This window comes from Dermacentor variabilis, chromosome 1 (assembly GCF_050947875.1).
Source record: "Dermacentor variabilis isolate Ectoservices chromosome 1, ASM5094787v1, whole genome shotgun sequence".
NCBI classification, from domain to species: Eukaryota; Metazoa; Arthropoda; class Arachnida; order Ixodida; family Ixodidae; genus Dermacentor; species Dermacentor variabilis.
This window is the reverse complement of record NC_134568.1, coordinates 289,163,193-289,183,034: the sequence shown is the minus strand read 5'-3', so window position 1 is coordinate 289,183,034 and position 19,842 is coordinate 289,163,193. Positions and strand designations below refer to the sequence as shown.

Below are 19,842 nucleotides of genomic sequence, written 5' to 3'. Positions count from 1 at the left end.
GTATTCTTAGTTTTATTTGTTATTCTTTCGAAAACTGTTTTATCAAGGTTAATTTTCATTTTCCATTTCGTACACCATTCGTGAATCCTTCCAATGCTATGTTCAAAGTGGCTTGGTCATTCTGGTTTGTTATTTTAGAATAAATTAAACAGTCATCTGCAAAAAGGTGAACCGTGGGTGAGCTGTCAGTGTCTTCTGCAATATCATTAATATAACACAGAAATAGAACGGGACTGAGCAGCAGCCCCTTGGAAACCCCGGACAAAACCTTTAAAATTGCATATTTTGCCCCTTTAATCTCATACTAACATACTAATCTGATCTGATAACATGCTGCAATCTGCTCGTAAGATAGGATTTAATCCAATGAACAAGTTCTTTATTCACTCCTAAAAGATTAAGTTTAACTAGAAGCTCAGCATGCGGTACAAGATCAAAAGCCTTTGATAAGCCTAGACAAACTGCGTCTACTTGACCTGATTCATTTAAAACTTTGGCAAACTCACGAATAGTCTGAACAAGCTGAGTGATAGTGGATAATTTACGTCGAAAGTCATGTTGATTGGGAAAGAATAGATTTGAGGTTTCCAGGTAAGTGAAGAGTTGTTTGGATAGGATATGTTTGAATATCTTGCAAGTAGTGTAATTGAAACGGGCCTGTAATTTTTTATATTGAACCTACTACCGCATTTGTCTACTGGTACAATTCTAGCTATAAGCCAGTCAGGAGGCAACTTCGGTTGTTTCAGTGATGCATCGAATATAATTAGCAAATATTTTGAAATCCATTCTGCATAACGTTTCAAAAATTCGTTCGGAATACTATCCGGTCCAGGAGGCTTTTTGGTGTCAATGGCCAATAATAGCAACAATATTCCTTGCTCGTACAGAAGAACACTCGACATGTTGGACTGTAGACAACCACAAAGCTCGGAGCTTAGTCAACCACTAAGCTCACGGATGATTCCGCAAGGCGATCAGACAGAGTGGAAGTATTCATTAAATTCTGGGGCTAATTCTTTTTCATCGGGGACAAGGCGTTCATCAACGGTAACACACTGAACATTCTCCTGGGAGGGGGAAATGTGGCGCCAAAAGCGCTTAGGGGAGTCGCTCATGAATTGTGTGTTTCTGAAAAATACCTTTCCTTCGCAGTTTTTAATTTGTGCTGAAAGGGACACTAAAGAGAAAAATGATTTCTTCTGCATCGGTAAATTACCTTTCTATGACACCAAAAACACCACTCTTGCCACAATAAGATGCTTGGTAAACCAGAAAAAGCGCAAGAACGAAAGACTGGTGGCAACGCCTCCTTGAAGTTTCCGCACCTGGTCGCTGTGACGTCATGCATTTTGATGGAATCTTCTAGGGCCTACTTAATTATGTAGCTGTACAGAATGACCGCATAGTGTTCTAAAGGAAACAGATATTAAACATGGCAAGTTTTGGGAACCTTTACTCAGTCAACGCAGCCCAAATGCGAAAACATACTTTGGAATCCCTGACATCGCACTGACGTACCGGCATCGAAGTTTCGGCGCAAAATTCAAATACTGGTACTTGTACCTTCATTTTTTCATCTAATAATCAAACTATTATTTTGAAATGACTGCCTGCAGGGTTCTCAAACAATGCTTTATTAGGCTCAACTGTTTTATTGTTTTGCTTTAGTGTCCCTTTAAGCATAAGCAAAAGATCCTTAACCTCTGATGGATTCCTGTGCGTTTTCCTTCTCTTACGCTTTATTTGCCGCTTTAAATAATTTCTCGATTTATCCAGGGATTATGTTTCCTAACTGTTTTTACTCGTAAGCGAATGGAGTTTTCCAAGCAATAATTTACTATTTCTTTAAAGTGGCTCCACAGCACATCGTCAATCTCCAGATTGAATGAATACATTGACATCTCTAAGTAATCAAGGATACTGATATCATCAGCCCATGTGAAGTTTCTGCAGGTAAAAGTTGGTCTCTTACTAACCTTAGCTGTCAACACCTTTTTTATACAAAACAGAATAAGTTTATGATCGGAAAGAACATCATTGATTTGAACATTGCATTCAGACAATCGACTATCCAGAAACACAAGATCAAGAACAGATTCCGATGTTGCACCAACCCTTGTTGCATCATGGGCACACTGTGTAAGCTCATGTGTGAATGCTATTTCAAACAAACTTCACTATTTTTAAAATCAGTAGAGCTTATTAAAAATGTATCCCATTCTATACCAGGCAGGTTGAAATCGGCAGCTATAATTAAGAGCATCACGCGATATACCAGTGCACAGGAAGTCTTGGATTGATTTCAAGAACGAGTCTGGAGCATTGGGTGGCCTGTAAACAGCACCAATGACACAGGGTACTCCACACAGTACTGTGGAACGCCAGATAATCTCATTATCAGGGCTATTTTGCATCAGTACAAGCTTTATTATTTCCTTAAAAATTTTAGCAACACCCCCTCCTCACATATCGTGGTCTTTTCGAATCATACTGTATGCCGGGGGTATTATTTTGCAGTCCTGAATTTCTAGTTGCAACCAGGTTTCCGTGATGATAAATATATCTGGGTTATATTCGAAAAATTGTTCTGTTTGCTATGCTACACACATTTGTGTTGATCAGAATTAATTCTCCCGCGTAGTTATCGCATCGTCAAGGAGAATTGTTTGCTTCGGGTCTTTCCTTGCCTATTTTAACCTTGCAATTGTTCACGTCATCCTACACGAATGTTTATTTTTTTTCCACTGTAATTCTATCATGCACCAGCTTTACTTTCACTCCCCTTGCTCTTTCCGCCTTAGTACTTTCCCATAGTTTTCACTGTCTTTGTAGAGTACTTTGTGAAAGATCACTTGCGATGGAAATATCACTGCCCTTTAACTTTCTGCAATTCTTAAATATCGTGACCTTTTCGTTGAAGTAAAAAAATCGCATAATTACCGGGCGAGTCTTATCCTTACATTTTTTTCCAAGTCTGTGTATTCGCTAAATTGCTTTAACCGTGACAGCTAGACGTTTTTCGAATTTAGCTGTAAGAACTTTTGCTTTTAAGTCGTCATTAGTTTTGCTGAGTGCCTCAGGAATTCTAAATAAAATTAATTTATTTTGACGGCTCCCATCTTCAAAATAAACTAACTTACACTGTTCAGAAGCTAAGGCATCTCGCAAGCCAGCTATCTGTTCGTTCAACTGAGTGGTCTTTTTCGCATTTTTTTCTACATTTTTGACGACTGTTTCTATTTGGGAAATATTGTGGTTGATTTCATCGACTTGCTTCGTAAACACGGTGTGATTTGCTTTAATCTGATGAATGTCTTCAGCTATCGTCATCTGCCCCTTCATGAGTTCTTTAAGCATTTTTTCCATTTCCTCAGATCCGGGATTTAGCTCAACATCTCCTGCCAACAGCAACAACATAGAGACACTGGAAAGCATTCGTAGCAAGCACTTCAGGGCACAGCACAATAATGAACTTATTTCCACTTCTGCAACATTTTCCAAATTTACTAACCTGCAAAAACGGGATGAATGGGTTAGTTGCCTTCATCTGCAGGGTTTTGCTGTGCCCACAAGAAGGTCTGATGAAGACTGGCCTTATGTAGTCCACTCCGGGGGTGTCAACATGTCCATTGTCTGGTTTCTGCACTCATGCGCCAGTCCATCGTAGATGGGCAAGTCCCACGTAGGTTGGAAGCACGTTAACACCAGAGTAGCTTCCGATAAGGCCCATATTTGAAGTGTGAACAGCTGCTGGTACATTGCACAGCAAGGCCTGGAAAGGCAGGGCAAATGGTTTAGTTGCCTTCATCTGCAGAGTTGTGCTGTGCCCACAAGGTCTGATGAAGACTGGCCTTATGTAGTCCGCTCCAGGGGGCGTCAACGCTTCCACTGTCTGGGTTCCGCACGCATGCGCCAGTCCATCGTAGATGGGCAAGTCCCACGTAGGTCGGAGTGTGTTAACACCAAAGTAGCTTCCGATAAGGCCCATATTTGAAGTGTTAACAGCTGCTGGTACATTGCACAGCAAGGCCTGCAAAAACAGGACAAATGGTTTGGTTGCCTTCATCTGCAGAGTTGGGCCGTGTCCACCGCAGGTGGAAAGCGTGTCCAGCAAATGAGGTATTCGCATAGTGTATCTTCAGATATCAAATGGATGCTTGTCAAAGTAAACAGCAGAACTTATTCCATAGCAGAACGGTACTTGCGCTGTTACAATCATTGCGTATGTTTCTTAATTACTTGTTGCTGCTAAACCACAGCATAGAATTGCCGTGGGAATGGTGCAGTAAGGTCACATTCAGGAAATAAATTTATAGAATGGTACAAGCAAGCTCCAAGGCTGATTGTAGGCTCAGACATGTGTGCATACATTACACTTGGTGCTCCATCCTCCTCAGTGCTAGCAGAAACGCCAGCCAGGCCAACTTAAATCACTTCAGTGTGTCTCACAGAACAGTTTCTCATTTAGAAAACGCCATGTCAAACCAAATAGACAGCGCAAGCACATAAACAAGTGCCGAAAGTTGCCACCAAGCATATATCTGGCATAGAAGGTGGAGCATTCACCCAAGCCAGCATGCTGACTGCTCATAGACGGCACCACTGTCAATGCAGTATGGCGACACCCACGAAAAAAAGGTTTATAGGGTGGTTGGTTGTACTCTTCAGATTTCTCATTTATCTGATTGATGACATGGATGTGATCTATTGTAGAATACCGCTTCCTGAAGCCAGCCTGTTCTCTTGGTTGACTGAAACCAAATGTTACCCCGATTCTATTGGAAATTACCTTTGTGAACATTTTATACAATACTAAAAGCAAGCTAACGGACCCGTAATTATAAAATTCTTTAACGTCTCCCTTTTTATCAATTAGTATAGTTTTGGCATTCTTCCAAGTCTCAAGCACACTTGAAGTGTTGAGGCATTGCATGTAAAGGGTCTCATGCTCCGTATCCCCTCTACGTGGCTGCTCTGGTTGCTGTACAGGTCAGTACAGAAGTTCTCTGCGGCCTTTCGAAATTACTGATGACATTACCTGGCTTATCTTTCGTGTGTTATTTCCTATGCAAAGATTTCTTAATGATTTAATGTTGCCCTCATTTTTTACTGCCTCCTCTACCTTTCTCACTTTAAAATTTTGAATATCACTTACTTTCTTCTTGTTTATCAGCTTTGACAGTTCAGTGAATTCTATTTGATCTCTTCAGTTAACACTTCCATGGTTTTTCGTTACTTCGGAGGAGCTTGCGTCTTGTTCCCTTGATGCTGTTACCTCCCACTCCAATTGCTGCTTCTGAAATCAGTCTAGTTACGATTTTATTAATTACTTTTATCTTATCTTCATCTTCCTGTTCTAAAGATGCATATTTATTTCCTAGCACCAGCCTGAGTTTGTCTACTTTTACTCTTACTGCGTCTAGATGGGCCTTTTTCTTGAATAATTTTGCTCCGTCTCCAAATTGAGAATAATCCTAGATCTCACTAACCTATGATCACTGCCATTTATCCTCCCTAACACTTAATTAACTAAGGTAATTTCTGCATCCTGCACTATGCTGCGTTTGGCACATAGTCGTATGAAATCAGTTTTATTTCATGTTTCCTCATTAGGGCTTTTCCAGATCTGCTTCCTGTTATTGTGCTTCCGGAAATAAGTATTCAGTATTCAGAGTCAATTACTTTCCATGAATTCTACCAACATCTCACCTCTACTATTCTTCAACTTGATGCCGTTTTTGCCAATTAATTGCATGTTCCCCAGCCTGCTTTTTCCTCGCTTTTGCATCGAAGTCGCCCTTGACTGCAGTGTACTGAGATTGCACCTTTCTCATTGCTAATTCCACATCCTCATAAAGCTGTTATATTACTTCATCATCATGACTAGATGGAGTGTAGGCTTGTACTTCCTTTAATCTACAGGGTGGTTCACGTAACTTGACCCAAGGATTTTATATGAGTCGTTGACCACAGCTGAATGAAACAAACGACATATGGTTTGCGATCATGTGGTGCTCCTCAAAATGTTTTTTATATCCCGCTTAATTAGTTACCCGGGAGAAATTATTCAAAGTGTTTAATATTCCCGTTAGGGCCAAGTGCATTTCGTTGCATTGTAGAGCGGGTTCAGAAACGACTGATCATTTTTTTTTTTTTTTTTGTGGCAACGTATGTGCTGCATAATGTTTTTCTCGGAGTTAAAAAAAAAGCCTGTGAATCTCAAAGCTTCTTGTCCCATCTGTTACCTGCACTTCTTGGGAATTGTGGTGTAAAAGTATGTGGGGATAGTTTTTGGTATGGAAGGCTTGGGAGTGGTTAGTGCATATATTTGTGAGTGGCTGCAATGATAAACATGTGCCACAACTGATACTTTTTCAGTAGTGCGCGTGTTGTTTTTAGAATAGAGTTTTTGTCAGTTTTTTGTTTTATTATTTGCAGTGCCTTGTGCCTTAATACTTCATGAAAGCTCGCCTCCTTTTTAGCCTATCTAGAAATTGCTGTAGACCATGTTGGATCTTTTTGCCTCCAGGAGGACGAAGAAGGCTCAAGTGTCCTGTCCGTGGCTGGCGAGGCTGCAGCTGGCACCGACTTAGAAGGTGGTCAAGAAGCCACTGCTGACTCACTGGACAGTCCTGGTCGCATTGACATTGGCTCTGATCATGAGGACTTTGATGAGGAACTTGAATTGCATCCACGATTAGACAGGGATGACCTTGATAATGACAGTGGCATTAATGAAGGCATACGTGGCTTGGAAGATGAACTGGAGGATGGTCTTGACGAGGAGGAAGAAGACGAGGATTGTCTCAAAGGAGAGCGGCAGCAAGGCGATGGCCAGGTATGCTGGGATGTGTTTGTGGTTGCAGTTGGGGGTGATGCTGTACATGAGATTGTCTGACTGTCAACATGCTTCCTAATGTGGTGTGTGCCTCACAGACCCACAGGTGCATGTCCTTGGTGTGTAGAGGAGTGCTGTTCTGGACTAATTAGTGCAAGGCACACTGATATAGACTGATTTGTGCAATGTTTTGCATGTGAAACAGTGCAGGAACAGGACGAACAAAGGGTCTGCACCCTGCAGTTTAACAAATTAATTGTCTGGGTCCTTAATCTGTCATGTTTCTGCACCGTTTCATAACCCCTGCCTGAACTGTTGCGCATTAGGGCTTACTTCGGCACTTTGTAAAGAGCCAGTAGTTGTGTGGCCTGCTGGTCTGCAAAATAGGCAGTTATTTCTGCAGTAATGAAATTGGATAATCCTGTATTTTTGCATGTATAGCTTGCATCAGAAATCTATATATACAACAGTAATGTCGAGACAGGTTATATGTGAATTTCGCCTTGTGATGATCACAGCAGCGCGAATTTCACCTTGTGACCCAATGGCAATTTGTGCCACACTGCTATAAAGCCACATCTCAAGGCAACATTCTTCACGATCTCTAGTTTCATTATCTTCTAGGCAACCCCATGCTCTCCCCACCCCTGTGTGCTGAAGCTCCCTTTTCCCTCTTTCATGGTCACCCATTCTCCTGTTTTTGGGTTGCCATTTGGCATTTTGACTGTGATAGTAGTTAGAGGTGCCAGTAAACAAGAACTTGGATCATGATGAGCTGCCCTCGATGTCAGTTATTTATAGCACAGGTGAAGCTGAATATTATCAACACTGCCGAAGAGGTGTGGAACAGAGCCACTGGCCAAAGATATGATGTGGATAAGTCATACATCTGCACATGGAAACTGTTTTTGCAGATTTGAGCATTGTTGTTGGCAGTTATTTCTGCATTTCTGCAGGTTATATGCACTTTTTTTTTTCCGGGCTCTTGTAATAGTGGTACAGATTACATCTGTAGGTGGCTTGTACATGGAAAAAGTACGGTAACTCTGATGATCTTTTGCAATGCTCTTGCACTAGTTAAGAAATGTTTACACTTGACAAAGACACACATTGCAGTTTTTGTCCCACATTTAATAACATATTGCATTTGATTCCGGTAGATGCAAATTGTGCTGAAATGGTGCACCTTGCTGTTGAACTGTCGTCGTGCATCCTGACTGAATACTATATGGCTTTTAACAGACCGTAATCTGAATAATTGTTTTGTCTTATATTGTCTTGTAGCTAATTCAAAGCTCACTATCAGAGCAGCTATACTATCAATAGTTATTTTGAGTATGTATTTTTGTTCAAAATCTTCAGTTATTGGTATAAAGCATGCAAGAAACTGTCATTGCTTGCTGTAAGGAGGGAAGGCAGGGTAACTGTTCAGTGTGAAGTGAGGACTGCTTATCAACTTTATTCAGAAAAGGTATATGAAAGAACGCAAATCTGATATATGACGAAAAACAAAATGCATTCAACATCGAAAGCACATGCAAATATGTGTGTGTGAGTGCGTAAATGTGTTAATATTCTTTACATTACTTTAAAACATTGCTTTTTTTGTTTTCTGGAACCTTTCTTTTAGAGCTAGAATTAGAATTCCTGGTATACTCTGTCTGTTGATAGAACCACACCCTCCTAGATCTTCACCTCTTCTTACTGCCGCTCCTACACTAAGTGCACCCAAGTTACTGGTGTACTACAGTTAATAAGCCCCTACTTCTGAACAGCTTTAGATATTGTCTGAGATGTATTGCCATTGTATCTTGTCCAGGTGTTTTTGCTGTGTATTTTTGAGAAACCCATGAATTCAATAGAAAATAAGTACTTACAGTCAAGCTTTGTTTAGGGAAGAAACTCAAACTGCATGGTTTCCAAAAATTCAGTATTTACTGATGACATAAACTACATTTTGTAGTGGTGTTTCTGGACATCGCATCTAATCCATTAGCTACCAAATATGTGTGCAACATGAATTGCAGGAGAATAGTGATAACTGCAAACGTTTTGCTAATAATGAAGTTATTACCATCACATTTTTTTCTTATCTCGACTTGAATGGCAAACCACACTTCATTCATTGCTTTGTTTTACGGCATGATTTGTAGCTTGCCTTCACTCGTACTACAAGAAGCTAAGGATCTTGCAGTGAGCAATGCAATGAAAAATGATAGGCGTAATGTTGAGACTGGAAGACAGCACTATGGCATAGCTGATATTTTAGTTGAAGTGGAGTTTGGCAGGCCATGTAATGGGTAGAGCAGGTAACCAGAAGTCTTTTAAAGTTCTAATCTGGTGGATGCCAAGGGATAGGAATTGCAACTAAGGATTAGGTGATGTGATTTGCTGATACAGTATAGAGTCAGCTGGCGAAAGGCATAGTAAGTTGACATTAGTGCAAGAGGCCTTCATCCTGAACTGGGCATAAAATAGGCTGCTGCTGCTTGTGATAAATCTTATGCTTTTTTCACACTTTTGCTTAATACTCTGAGGGCTATGATATGGGCCACATTGATATGAGTGTGCACAGAATCAACATTTTTTTGCTGCACCAGTGTGTGAAGTAAGCAAGGCCATGATTGCATTTACAGGCATTTCGCATGCATTCTATGATTTCTGAGAAAGGTGTGGGCAACACACTTTCCAATTGTTCACAATAATGTACTGCTTCTCTGAGAACTGTTCAGGGACGTGACTGGCCAGTGCTCTTGAAATGCACTTGTTTTAGCAGTGTTAGGATCAGGCCATGCTGGGCTGCTGCCGTGTTGTATACAGGATGTGATTTCTTAGCTTGTTTTGATCCTTACCACTACCACTGTAGAAGCCCCTTATTGATGCCCGATTTTTTTTTTCATTACAACTAGCTTCCAATTTGCAGCACATTTTTTTGTTTAAATTGGTTTTAAAAATTTTTTGGCATTTTCGTGTAATTCGTGAAAAGTTAGATAAGTTGAAAAAAATAGACGTAGAAGACTGCCATTAGGAGCCTTCACATCCATAGTGTGCTCCTTGCTGCATTGCGCTTGATGGAAATTTTCCTTGCATACATGAACAGGTGCAACACAATATGCATCATGAAAGTAACAGGACAACCAGTAGGCTAAGCCATTTAATAACAGTGTAAATGGGTGTCAGAATGCAGGCATGTGTAGTGGAGCAGCCTATTTGAATGGTGAAAATTGTGCAGTTCCCATGCACTCTTTGCAATCAATGTTATGCGAAGCAGTTTGTAGGTACCTGGCCATCCAGTGTTGATTGGGGTTCAGCGAAGCGATACCAAGTGGACCAAACGTGTTTGTGTAAATTGAGCTGTTGTGTGCGTGGGTCGTGAGTGTACGTGGGTATGATGAAGGCAGCATGACGATGACCACATTGAAAACGATCTTATGGTGGCAATGGCATGATTGCTACGCCGGCCGTTCAATGCAAGCTTATGACATCACAGTTGTTGGGTTTTACATAAGTAGTGGAAGAGCATAAGCAAGAGCAGCAGTGATTGTAATGTCATCAGTGACTGTGTTATAAAATCTTACATACTGTTGTAACTCGGGGTAGCGTTTAGGCCAGAAATCCTCCAGGTACAGGGATCAGTACGTCCGGGAGTAAGAGTGTAGATAAAGGGTTTATTTTACTTTATTTACACTGGCTTCCAGATATGGAAGCCCACTCCATGTAGGAGCACTTGAAGTTTTTGAGCGCATCACATGTTTGAGCATACATCAGCACATGTCAGGACACATCACTGCACTAAAGGTGTCCGCTTTTAAAGCAGTTAATTTCCCTAGGTGACTAGACTAAGGAATCTGATGACTATGTCTCGGCCAATCACAATCTTTGAATTGTTTGCAAAATTCCTCCCAAGACATGAGATTGTTCCGTCGGTCTCCACCTCCAATGTTGCACTATCGCCCAAGCATATGACGCAACCACATGGCAATCTGAGAACCTGACGTTGACGCCGTTCCCACGGAAGACATTAGCCCCTTGCATCAATTAGTGGGCTCTGTATGATGGTCAGCGTGCAGCGACCTGGGAAATCTGGCCTTCACGGTGGTTGCTGCATCTAGAGAATCCGGTGGTCGTCACATTGAAGGGAGCTTCTTCGTTGATTCGTCAACTGTCGGCGCGAGGGCTGTGTCGATGTTTGGGCGGGTGCTGATGAAGGGGGCTGCCTTGTGCGAAGCACCTAAGGAATGCCCATTGCCATTTTGAGATGTAACAATACCTGTGGCTGTCGCAATGTCGCACAGTTTCTAAGTAGTGTAAGCTGCTATGAGGAAAGTACGGGGAAAAGTGGGGTAGTCCCAAAGATTGTGCAGTACAACACGATGCTTCAAAACTTGAGCTGTTGCAAGGAAAGACAAAGTGGCATGGTGCACACATGCCGAGTGTTTAATAAAGCTGACTGGCTTTGGAACTAAATACATATCTGTACGATTTTGGCCTAATGGTTAGAGCACTGGGCTCCTGTGCTGGATGGCAGAGGTTTGATTCCACCATCGGTCACGCATCTATATTTAATAAAGTGAGGCAAAACAGGAACCTACCTAGGTACCTACCTGCTGGAAAGTGAGAATAAGGCAAAGAATGCTTCGCATTAAAAAGACAAGTGAATTAATGGTGAAAAAGATGGGGCTATTCGCTGGTGTTAAGTGGTTGAAGGCTAATAGACGTTTCTGTGCTTGTGCTTTAAGGCTTTAACCTGTGTGTGACCAGTCAATTACAGTAAAATTTCCCTAATTCGACCCTGACGGGACCAATGAAACTGTTCGAATGATCCGGTGGTGGTAAAAAAACGCTGGAACACGCCATTCACTTACTTGGCAGTATTTGCCTTTAAAGTTAGCTTCGCCACAGTACAGCCGTGTTATGCTGTGAATCATACCAAGCGGGAAAAGCTGCCATTGTTGCGAGACATAGCACGTGTTTCTTATGCACGCACATGCACCGTATATGGTCACAGTATGAGCACTGAGACGCTGAAGTTTACTGGCAAGCTTTCAGTTTTAGATAGACCCGATATATCTTTTTTGGCATTAAATGTCCACTCGACTTCTGGAGTTTCTTCATCCTACCGCCTTCCTTTTCGCTAGCTTTCTCAAAACACAGATGGTTTTTCTCCGCTTCTCGGTGCATGGCACGCGCGCGTGCGTATTATTAAGGATTGCGTCCTAGCACCCCGTTAATGGTCTCATATACGAGATGTGCATGATTGGCAAAATCCGGCTCAAATCGCCACAGAAATGTCCGAAACAGCTCTGAATTGCTGCCAGTATGCATATTTAGCGTCTAGGTGCTCGTACTCGGACCGGAGACGGCACGTGCACATGTGTATAATTAAGAAATGCTTACTGTCCAGTGACAGACGCCCCTTTCCATTCTTGGGATGCTTCACTGCGTAACATTGCTCTATAGTGGCGAAGCTGACCAATCAAGTTTGAATTCTTCGGCAAAGGCCAATTTTGAGATTGAAACAATGGAAGTTTAGGCCCACAGAAATGTACAGACATCTGCCGAGACCTTCGGTCGGGATCGGATGAACCAAAAATCTTATTAACCAGAGTAAAGTAACGTAAGTCTACTGCAGAACTTTGGGAGCAAAACTTGAAGGATTTTCCTGTTTTTTTTTTTTTTTTTTTGATGACACCTGGGATATAATGTCAGACATAAGCAGTAGCAGGGATGCAGCACTTTTCTCCGAATTCCACTCGTGGTGAATACACAAAAGTTAACGATAACACTTGTTAACTTTTTTTGCTGCAAACTGCAAAAATTTAGTTCAGTGGATATAACATTGCTGAAATGGTCGTTCCTGTTTTGTAAGTCACCTTGCACAGATAAACTATCCCTGTTAAGCTGGGTGCAGCAAAATTTGTTACAAAATATGCCCCTTAGCTCTTTCCCTACCATGGGGAAAATAGGTGTTTTTTATAGGTTACGCCAGATCTTCTTTGCTGAAGGAACTACTACATTGAATATTTTATGTAATAAACAAGAAGCAGAATGAATGCACCTTTCATCCATAAAAGTTTTATTAATGGGATATATGTAATAAAAAGAGATATAAATTGCCAGAATCAAGATTGTAGGATAACATTGAACAAAGTTTGTAAAGACACGCTTGTATCTACTATGACAAATATGTAAAAAAAATTATGGGATATACAAAATGTATTGCCGTCTAATAGTAACTATCTCCGAAATCATCAAAATTTTTCATTTAACAGGTATTTCACTACAAAAGTTTAACTTCAAGCACTGCAGTTGGTCATGCCGGGCTGCGGCTGCTGACGTTCTGGGATGGTTTGCATCGTCGTCACTCTCAGAGTCCAAGTCTGACGAATAGCCAGCATCCTCGGTCTTAACTGCTACTAGATCCATCAATAAAATGAGCTGCAGGTTCAGCGGAATCACGAGATCTGCGATCTTTCAAAGTGCGTGCGCCGCTCACAGAGGCAGCCATTTTTGCTTCCTACTTTGATGATGGCAATACTTCGGAGCACGTTAAAAAATCACCGCCTCTTCGGAAAAAGTCAAACTGCTTAGAAAACAAAAATATGGCTCTCCTCCTTCACGACCGATGAAGTGTGTCCATGAGCGGTGCTGAAGGTCTCGAAAGCGGTGTTTCAAACATTCGATAGCGGGCGGCCATTCTCGCTTTCTACTTTGACAACCGCGAAATTTCAAAGTGCATTCAAAGATCCCTGCCTGGGGGAAATAAAGGAAACTGCTTAGAAAATTTAAATATAGTTCTCCTCCTTCACGTCCGGCAGCGCAGTGTGTCCGTGAGGGGTGCAGAAGGTCTAGAAAGTGGCATTTCAAGCCATCGTTAGCGCACTAACATTGCACAATGGGCGCAGTGGGGAAAGAGTTAAGACGTTTGCTGTGACAGAATTTCTTCAGGTCCCAATTAAATGTGCCATGACCCACTGATGGACCATACGACCCAGGTGTTTCGTGACCCACCACCTGCGTCTTTCTTGGGATTGAAAAAGGTGGCACAGCCACCTTTGCTGTTGGCCTTTGATGCCTGCATTTGGAGGATGTTGAGGTATTTTTGGCTTTTATCACATGGTTCTGTGGTGAACCACTAAGTGCTAGCCATCAGAAAACAGATGAAGGTGGCCTTGCTTTTATAAAATGTTTTAATTGTTAAATAATTTGATGAAATTAAAAGTAAGTAAAGTTGAACAACTTTATGTGATGTCTGGAAGTTTGTCTTAAAAATCCAACTCTGATTATCTTTACAATTTGCTCAATTCAGATTTCACTTTTGTGCAAAATTGAAGCATGCCAAACACATGAATGGCTTGTGAGAGCATTCCCCACAGAAGGTGGTCCCTTTCCTCACTTTCACCCTTGAATAATTTGGGCTACTGCTGGTTCTGATGGAAGCATAGCAGCCAGTGCATTACACATAGCAGCCAGTCTTGCGTGCCAACCTGTCAGTTTTTTCCAGTGTGCGGTACACTTCTTTACATGTTTCCCCGCCGCTTTCTGGATGAGTGCTGAATAGTGAATCAACCAGTTTTTCTCAATTTTATAATTGATGTCCTTTTGTGTCCATAAGATCCTTCTGCATCCATCCCCTGCAGGGGCGTCTGTGTCAGCAGACGTTTGGTGTGTTGCGACACTGCATACCTGAGCACACGAGGGTTGGACCCTCCCGTGTCTAACCGTGCGTGGCTTAGCCGTGTATGGGGAAAAGGGGATCCTGGGGGTTGAGCCGATGCCGGGCGTTTGGACCTTTACTGCCCCTCGGCGGCAGCAACATATCCCTTTGGCCTGGGCTTCACGTAGATGCCACCTCCAGCCTGACCTGAATCGACAGTCGCATTTTCCTGTCCTCTCCTCCATCTTTCACTTTCCTATTTCCTTTCTCACAACTCTCCTGTCTCCTCCTCACTTCTTGGTTTTTCCTTTTTCTTCCTGGTGGCTAGGGTTAACCTTGTGTGGTGAGCTGTCCTGAGTTCAGCCATATTTGGTTATAGTTGCGTGGTACAGCTGGTGTGGGCAGGACTTGCTTGCAAGTTCCTTTCCCGTCCCCTTGTAGGACTCCATAGTGGGTGGCTGGCACCGCGGCCGAACTATAAAGTTTTCCTATGTCACCCCCTCTCTCCAAACCAGATTGCCCTCACAAAAGAGGGCGGACTGATGTCACAGCCAATTTTTTCCAAAAGAACCAAAGAAGTCTTCCCTAAGTATCACATGATACATAGTGAAAAGCCAGGAAAATCGGCTAGAAAAATATATCCGTTCTCATTAGCAAGATGTCTGAAAGAAGCCATACGCACCAGCTAGAACGTAACAAAGCTTGCTAGCGGTGACCTACTCTTGGAAATCCAAAGCAAAACCCAAGTGTAAACTTGCTAATATTGTGTTTTTTTGAGGACATCCCTGTCTCAATTACACCCCACAGGTCACTGAACACAGTGCGCGGGGTGATTTCTGAAATTGACTTTCTAGATCCTTCCGAAGAAATGCTAAATGAGCTCTCCGAACAAAATGTGAGCAATGTTCAGAGAATTAAGATAAGAAAAGACAACAGAGTTACCCACCAAGCACCTCATTTTGGCGTTTACCTGCTGCACACTTCCCGAGACAGTTGAAATTGGGTACACGAAAGTTGCAGTATGCCCATACATCCCGAATCCTCGACATTACTTCAACTGTCAGAGATTTGGCCACGGCTCCCAGAGTTGCCATGGCCACAAAACCTGCGCGAAATGCATATTGAAAAACCATAGTTCTGAAAACTGCGAAGCAAGCACCTCGCTGTGCTTGCTTCGAGAGAAAAAAAGAAATAATTACAGTCGCTGACCGTTTATTCGGACCTAACGGGGACTGCGGAAATGTCCGAATAAACAGGTGTCGAAAAAGCAGATTAAGAAAAAGAAAAAAGTCTTTATTTCCACGCACTTATTCGGGCTCGGCAGTAGGCTTGAAGAAATCGGGAATGCGCCTTTGCACGCTGTTCCATTTACGCGCAATCAGATAAGCCTGAATCTCGGAGAGGGTCGTACGGTTACTATAGGCGGCTGAAAGCACAGTCACTGCTTGTACTCAGAGTCGTCATCCGGCGGTGTAGCAGAAACCTGATGAATGATCTCGCCATCATCGAGTTCTGCACATGTCAGTACAGCAGTGTCAGCACCTGTGAAACTGTCAAATGAGACGGTGTCCGGAATTGCAGTGCAACCATTGCACAGGTCTCGGCAGAACATTTTCAGCGTCAGTAGGGAGCACATCGGAAGGCGACAAATCCTAGGCTTCTCGGCACCTGTTTGCCGGCATTCCCCAGCGCAGTCTGCGCGGGCCCTGTCGGCACCATTATATACTTGACACTATGTTTCCGTATGCCCCGTTGGATCACAACCTCGACACAGCACACAAAGCTAACACCACCACGCCGTCACGCTGACACCAGTTGCACAAACGAAAAACGTGGCCTATTCGCAGCGTCGTGCACGAAGAAGAAGCTAATCAGCTGCTGGATTGTCTTGACGTGGCTTACTAAGCTGAGACAGGAACTGCTGTAGCCACTCTATAGAACCAAGCAGAAACGATGATGATGAGTGGGGATTCGCAGTGCCACTTCGTGGGGCAGCAAGGAAGCTCCGTTCAAAACAAAAATACTTTTCAGCAAGTCGAACCATGCACCAGTCAGAGTCCGTGCATGGTGCTCTCGATCGAGTTGGCTTAAGGAGCGTCCGAAAAATCAGACGAGAGGTTGCAAGGTGCCCAAACTTTCGGCAGTTGTTATACATTGTGGTCTATGGGGAGAATGGCGGTGCCGCGAAGCAGATCGAATAATCGAGCATGTCCAAATTTTCGGAGTCCGAGAAATCAGTTGGCGACTGTACATTGCAAACAAATGTGAACATTTCATTCAAACAGGCCAGAAAATGCATCCTAGTCAAACATAAGTTTTCACTTAAGCCGAACATCAACTTTGCCAATGTGGTACGGCAGGCCAGTCCACCACACTGGCCTCCGGCACCTGCCTGGACCACTCACAGTGAGGCTGGGACGGAGCCATCCTCGCCCCCGGTGGTAGCAGCCCGCACTGCTCCACCAGCTGCAAAGCAGGCTATACCATCCCTCGGGTTGGCAAGCCTCAAGGCCTCTGCCCACGAGGCGAGGTCTGCACGACCCTCCAGCGCCTCTGATGGGGCAATGGACATGAGCCAGGGTGGTTCCATGCCGTCAACGTCACAGGGACGGCGGAACTCCTTGGACCGTGCTAAAGAAGATAAGCCCTGAATCACAGGCCCAAAAGCAACTTGTTTTCCTACCCCACACATATAAATCAACATGGCATTCCTAATACACTGTAATTGCAGAGGACTCCTAAATAATTTCAGTGATATAAAAGACATTATAAATTCTTTCTCTCCTGCAGCAATGTGCTTACAGGAACCGAACTTAGGTCCTCAGCATACAAGTGTACTAAAAAAAAAAGTCTTTCCCCATGACCGAGAGGAGGCAAACAGGCTGTCGGTAGGGGTAGACATCATTGTACAAAGTGGTATCGCAGCTCATGAAGTGAAATTAAAAACTTCATTTGAATTTGTGGCAGCCACTTTGCTTTCTTATAAAACGATTACAGCATGCTCTGTGTATCTGCAGCCACACCTAAAAATTACCCTCCATGAGTTAGAGGACCTTTTACAACAATTACTGGAGCCCTGTCTGGTAGTTGGGGATTTTAACGTGCACACCTGTCTTTGGGGAAGCAAGAAAACACATAAGAAGACAAATTATAGAGGATTTTATATTGAGTAATAATGTTTGTTTGCTGAATTCTGGAAAGACAACATAGTGCTCCCCAAGCTCAGGGAAAATGAGCTGTAATATCTTTTAGTTAACCTTCTATTTTTAACGATTTTAAATGGGACATCATGGACAACCTACATGGAAATGGCCATTTACCTGTCATAATCACTCTGCCATCCTCACCTGCAATCATCCCAAACAAACCATGACAGTGGGAGCACCATGTAGCTAACTGGACACTGTTTAGAGAAAAAGCCAATCTGCATGAAGTCTTTTCTGAAGATGTTAGCATCGATGATCTTAATGAACTATTCACAACTTATATTTTAGCTGCTGCCCGCTTAGCTATCTCCCAGACCTCAGGAGTGGTGAGACGAAACCACAGGGTGTGGTGGACTCAGGAATGCAAAGAGGCAAAGAAAAAACAAAATAAAGCCTTTCTTTCACAGATACCCTGCTCAGGAAAACCTCTCGAACTGTAAAAAGGCACGAGCTAAAGCACAGTATGTCCGCTGCAATACTGAAAAGATGTCGTGGCAAGCCTATGTGCCATCCATAAATAGCACAAACGAGAAGAATGTGGGTTAAACGAGGGGCCTGATTTTAGTCGTATCACAAGAAGCCAACAAACACTGACACCAAGGACAACATAGGGGAAATTACTTGTGCTTAATAAATGAAATAAAGAAACAATAAATTAATGGAAATGAAAGTGGATGAGAAAACAACTTGCCGCAGGTGGGGAACGATGCCACAATTTGCTGGGTGCCGAGCCATGTCGGAATGTGTGGCAATGAGAAAGCAGACGAGTGCGCAGTGAAAGCTGGTTATAAGGAAATCAAAAGTGTAAGAATTACTTACAGAGACTGCATGAAAATTAGTGTGCCATAAACTGAAAGATAAATGACAGTCCACATGGAACAATCAAACGAACAATAATCTACGCCTTGTAAAACCCATCATAGAAGAGTGAAAGTCATGTTCACACCAAGAACTGTTCATCAAAGTTGTTTTATGTCAACCCCGCATTGGACACACACACCTTACCCATAATTTCTTGCTGACAAAAAAAAGACAAGCCTGTTTGTGATAAATGCGGAGATGAACTTACAGTAACCCATATCTTACTCTCATGCAAAAAACTTGAGACACTGAGAAAAAAAAATATTTTACGCCATTCTACAGTGAACACATTCCTTTTCATCCTTCATTGATTTTAAGTGAAGATGCACTTGTTGAGACAATCATGTTTTTAGCTTTTTAAAAGCGGCCAGTTTTTGTGAAAACGTCTAAAGCCCGACCTTGTTCTCCTTTACATTCTGTGACACACCTCATCCACCTTCTCATGTCTGAGAAGAAGGCTTAGGTCCTTATTTAATTTGTTGGGATCCTTGGGGCCCTCTACCAGAAAAGGACTCTTTGAGAGTACTCAACCTTTTAGAGACATTATGCCTTGTGGTTGGTGCGTGATGACCTTAGTTGCTTATGTGCCCTTAAACTCAACTACAACCTTCTGGATCTATCAGATGCGTTAATGTGTCCTATTGCAACAAGAAGACCGCATACACTGAAACAACAGGTATCTTGTGAACTGCATTAAAATTCTTGGCTAAACACAGCTTTAAATACTGCTGTCACTTCGTTCCTTTGTTTAAACAACGCCACTCCTTAAATAGCTCAAAAACAGTTGTAAAAGTTGCAGTTTAAAATCGCAGGTGGCAGCCCAGTCAAGGAGCTTCTTGTGCATGGGTCAGTGGTGGGTCATGCCGCACACAGAACGCAAACGTTGAGTGCGTCATGGGTCGTCGGTGGATCACAGCATTTCACATCAGCTCCTGGCTATTTGTAACCTCGCACAACAAAAATGATACCTCTGTGTTCATGTGCCGTAAAGTTATTGCAGCTGCATGCAGATGAATACATGTAATTTGGTTGCTGCATAACAGGAAAACGCCTTAACGCACAGCAATGAACGTGTTAATGCACTGGTGCATCTTTTATGTGTTGGTGAAAATTTCGGCACTAGCACCCTCCGATGTCATAGTATTAGAAGCCGCTGCTAAAGGCCACTTTTAGCTGATGAAGCCACAAGTGCATTTGAATAATAAAAAACAACAAAAAACATGGGAACTTGATTTTCACAAAAGGACCTAAATAGTTACTTGAAAATTCTGTGAAAT

General features: G+C 42.6%; 1 protein-coding gene across 5 annotated transcripts in view; it reads left to right on the top strand.

Moving 5' to 3' along the window:
* LOC142566901 (uncharacterized) overlaps positions 1–19,842 on the top strand; it is a 151,203-nt gene that overhangs the window by 41,445 nt on the left and 89,916 nt on the right. For all 5 annotated transcript variants that reach the window (XM_075677802.1, XM_075677801.1, XM_075677803.1 and 2 more), the window contains exon 3: positions 6,533–6,841. In XM_075677802.1, the coding sequence (XP_075533917.1) occupies positions 6,533–6,841 (309 nt within the window). The remainder of the gene's footprint in view (positions 1–6,532; positions 6,842–19,842) is intronic.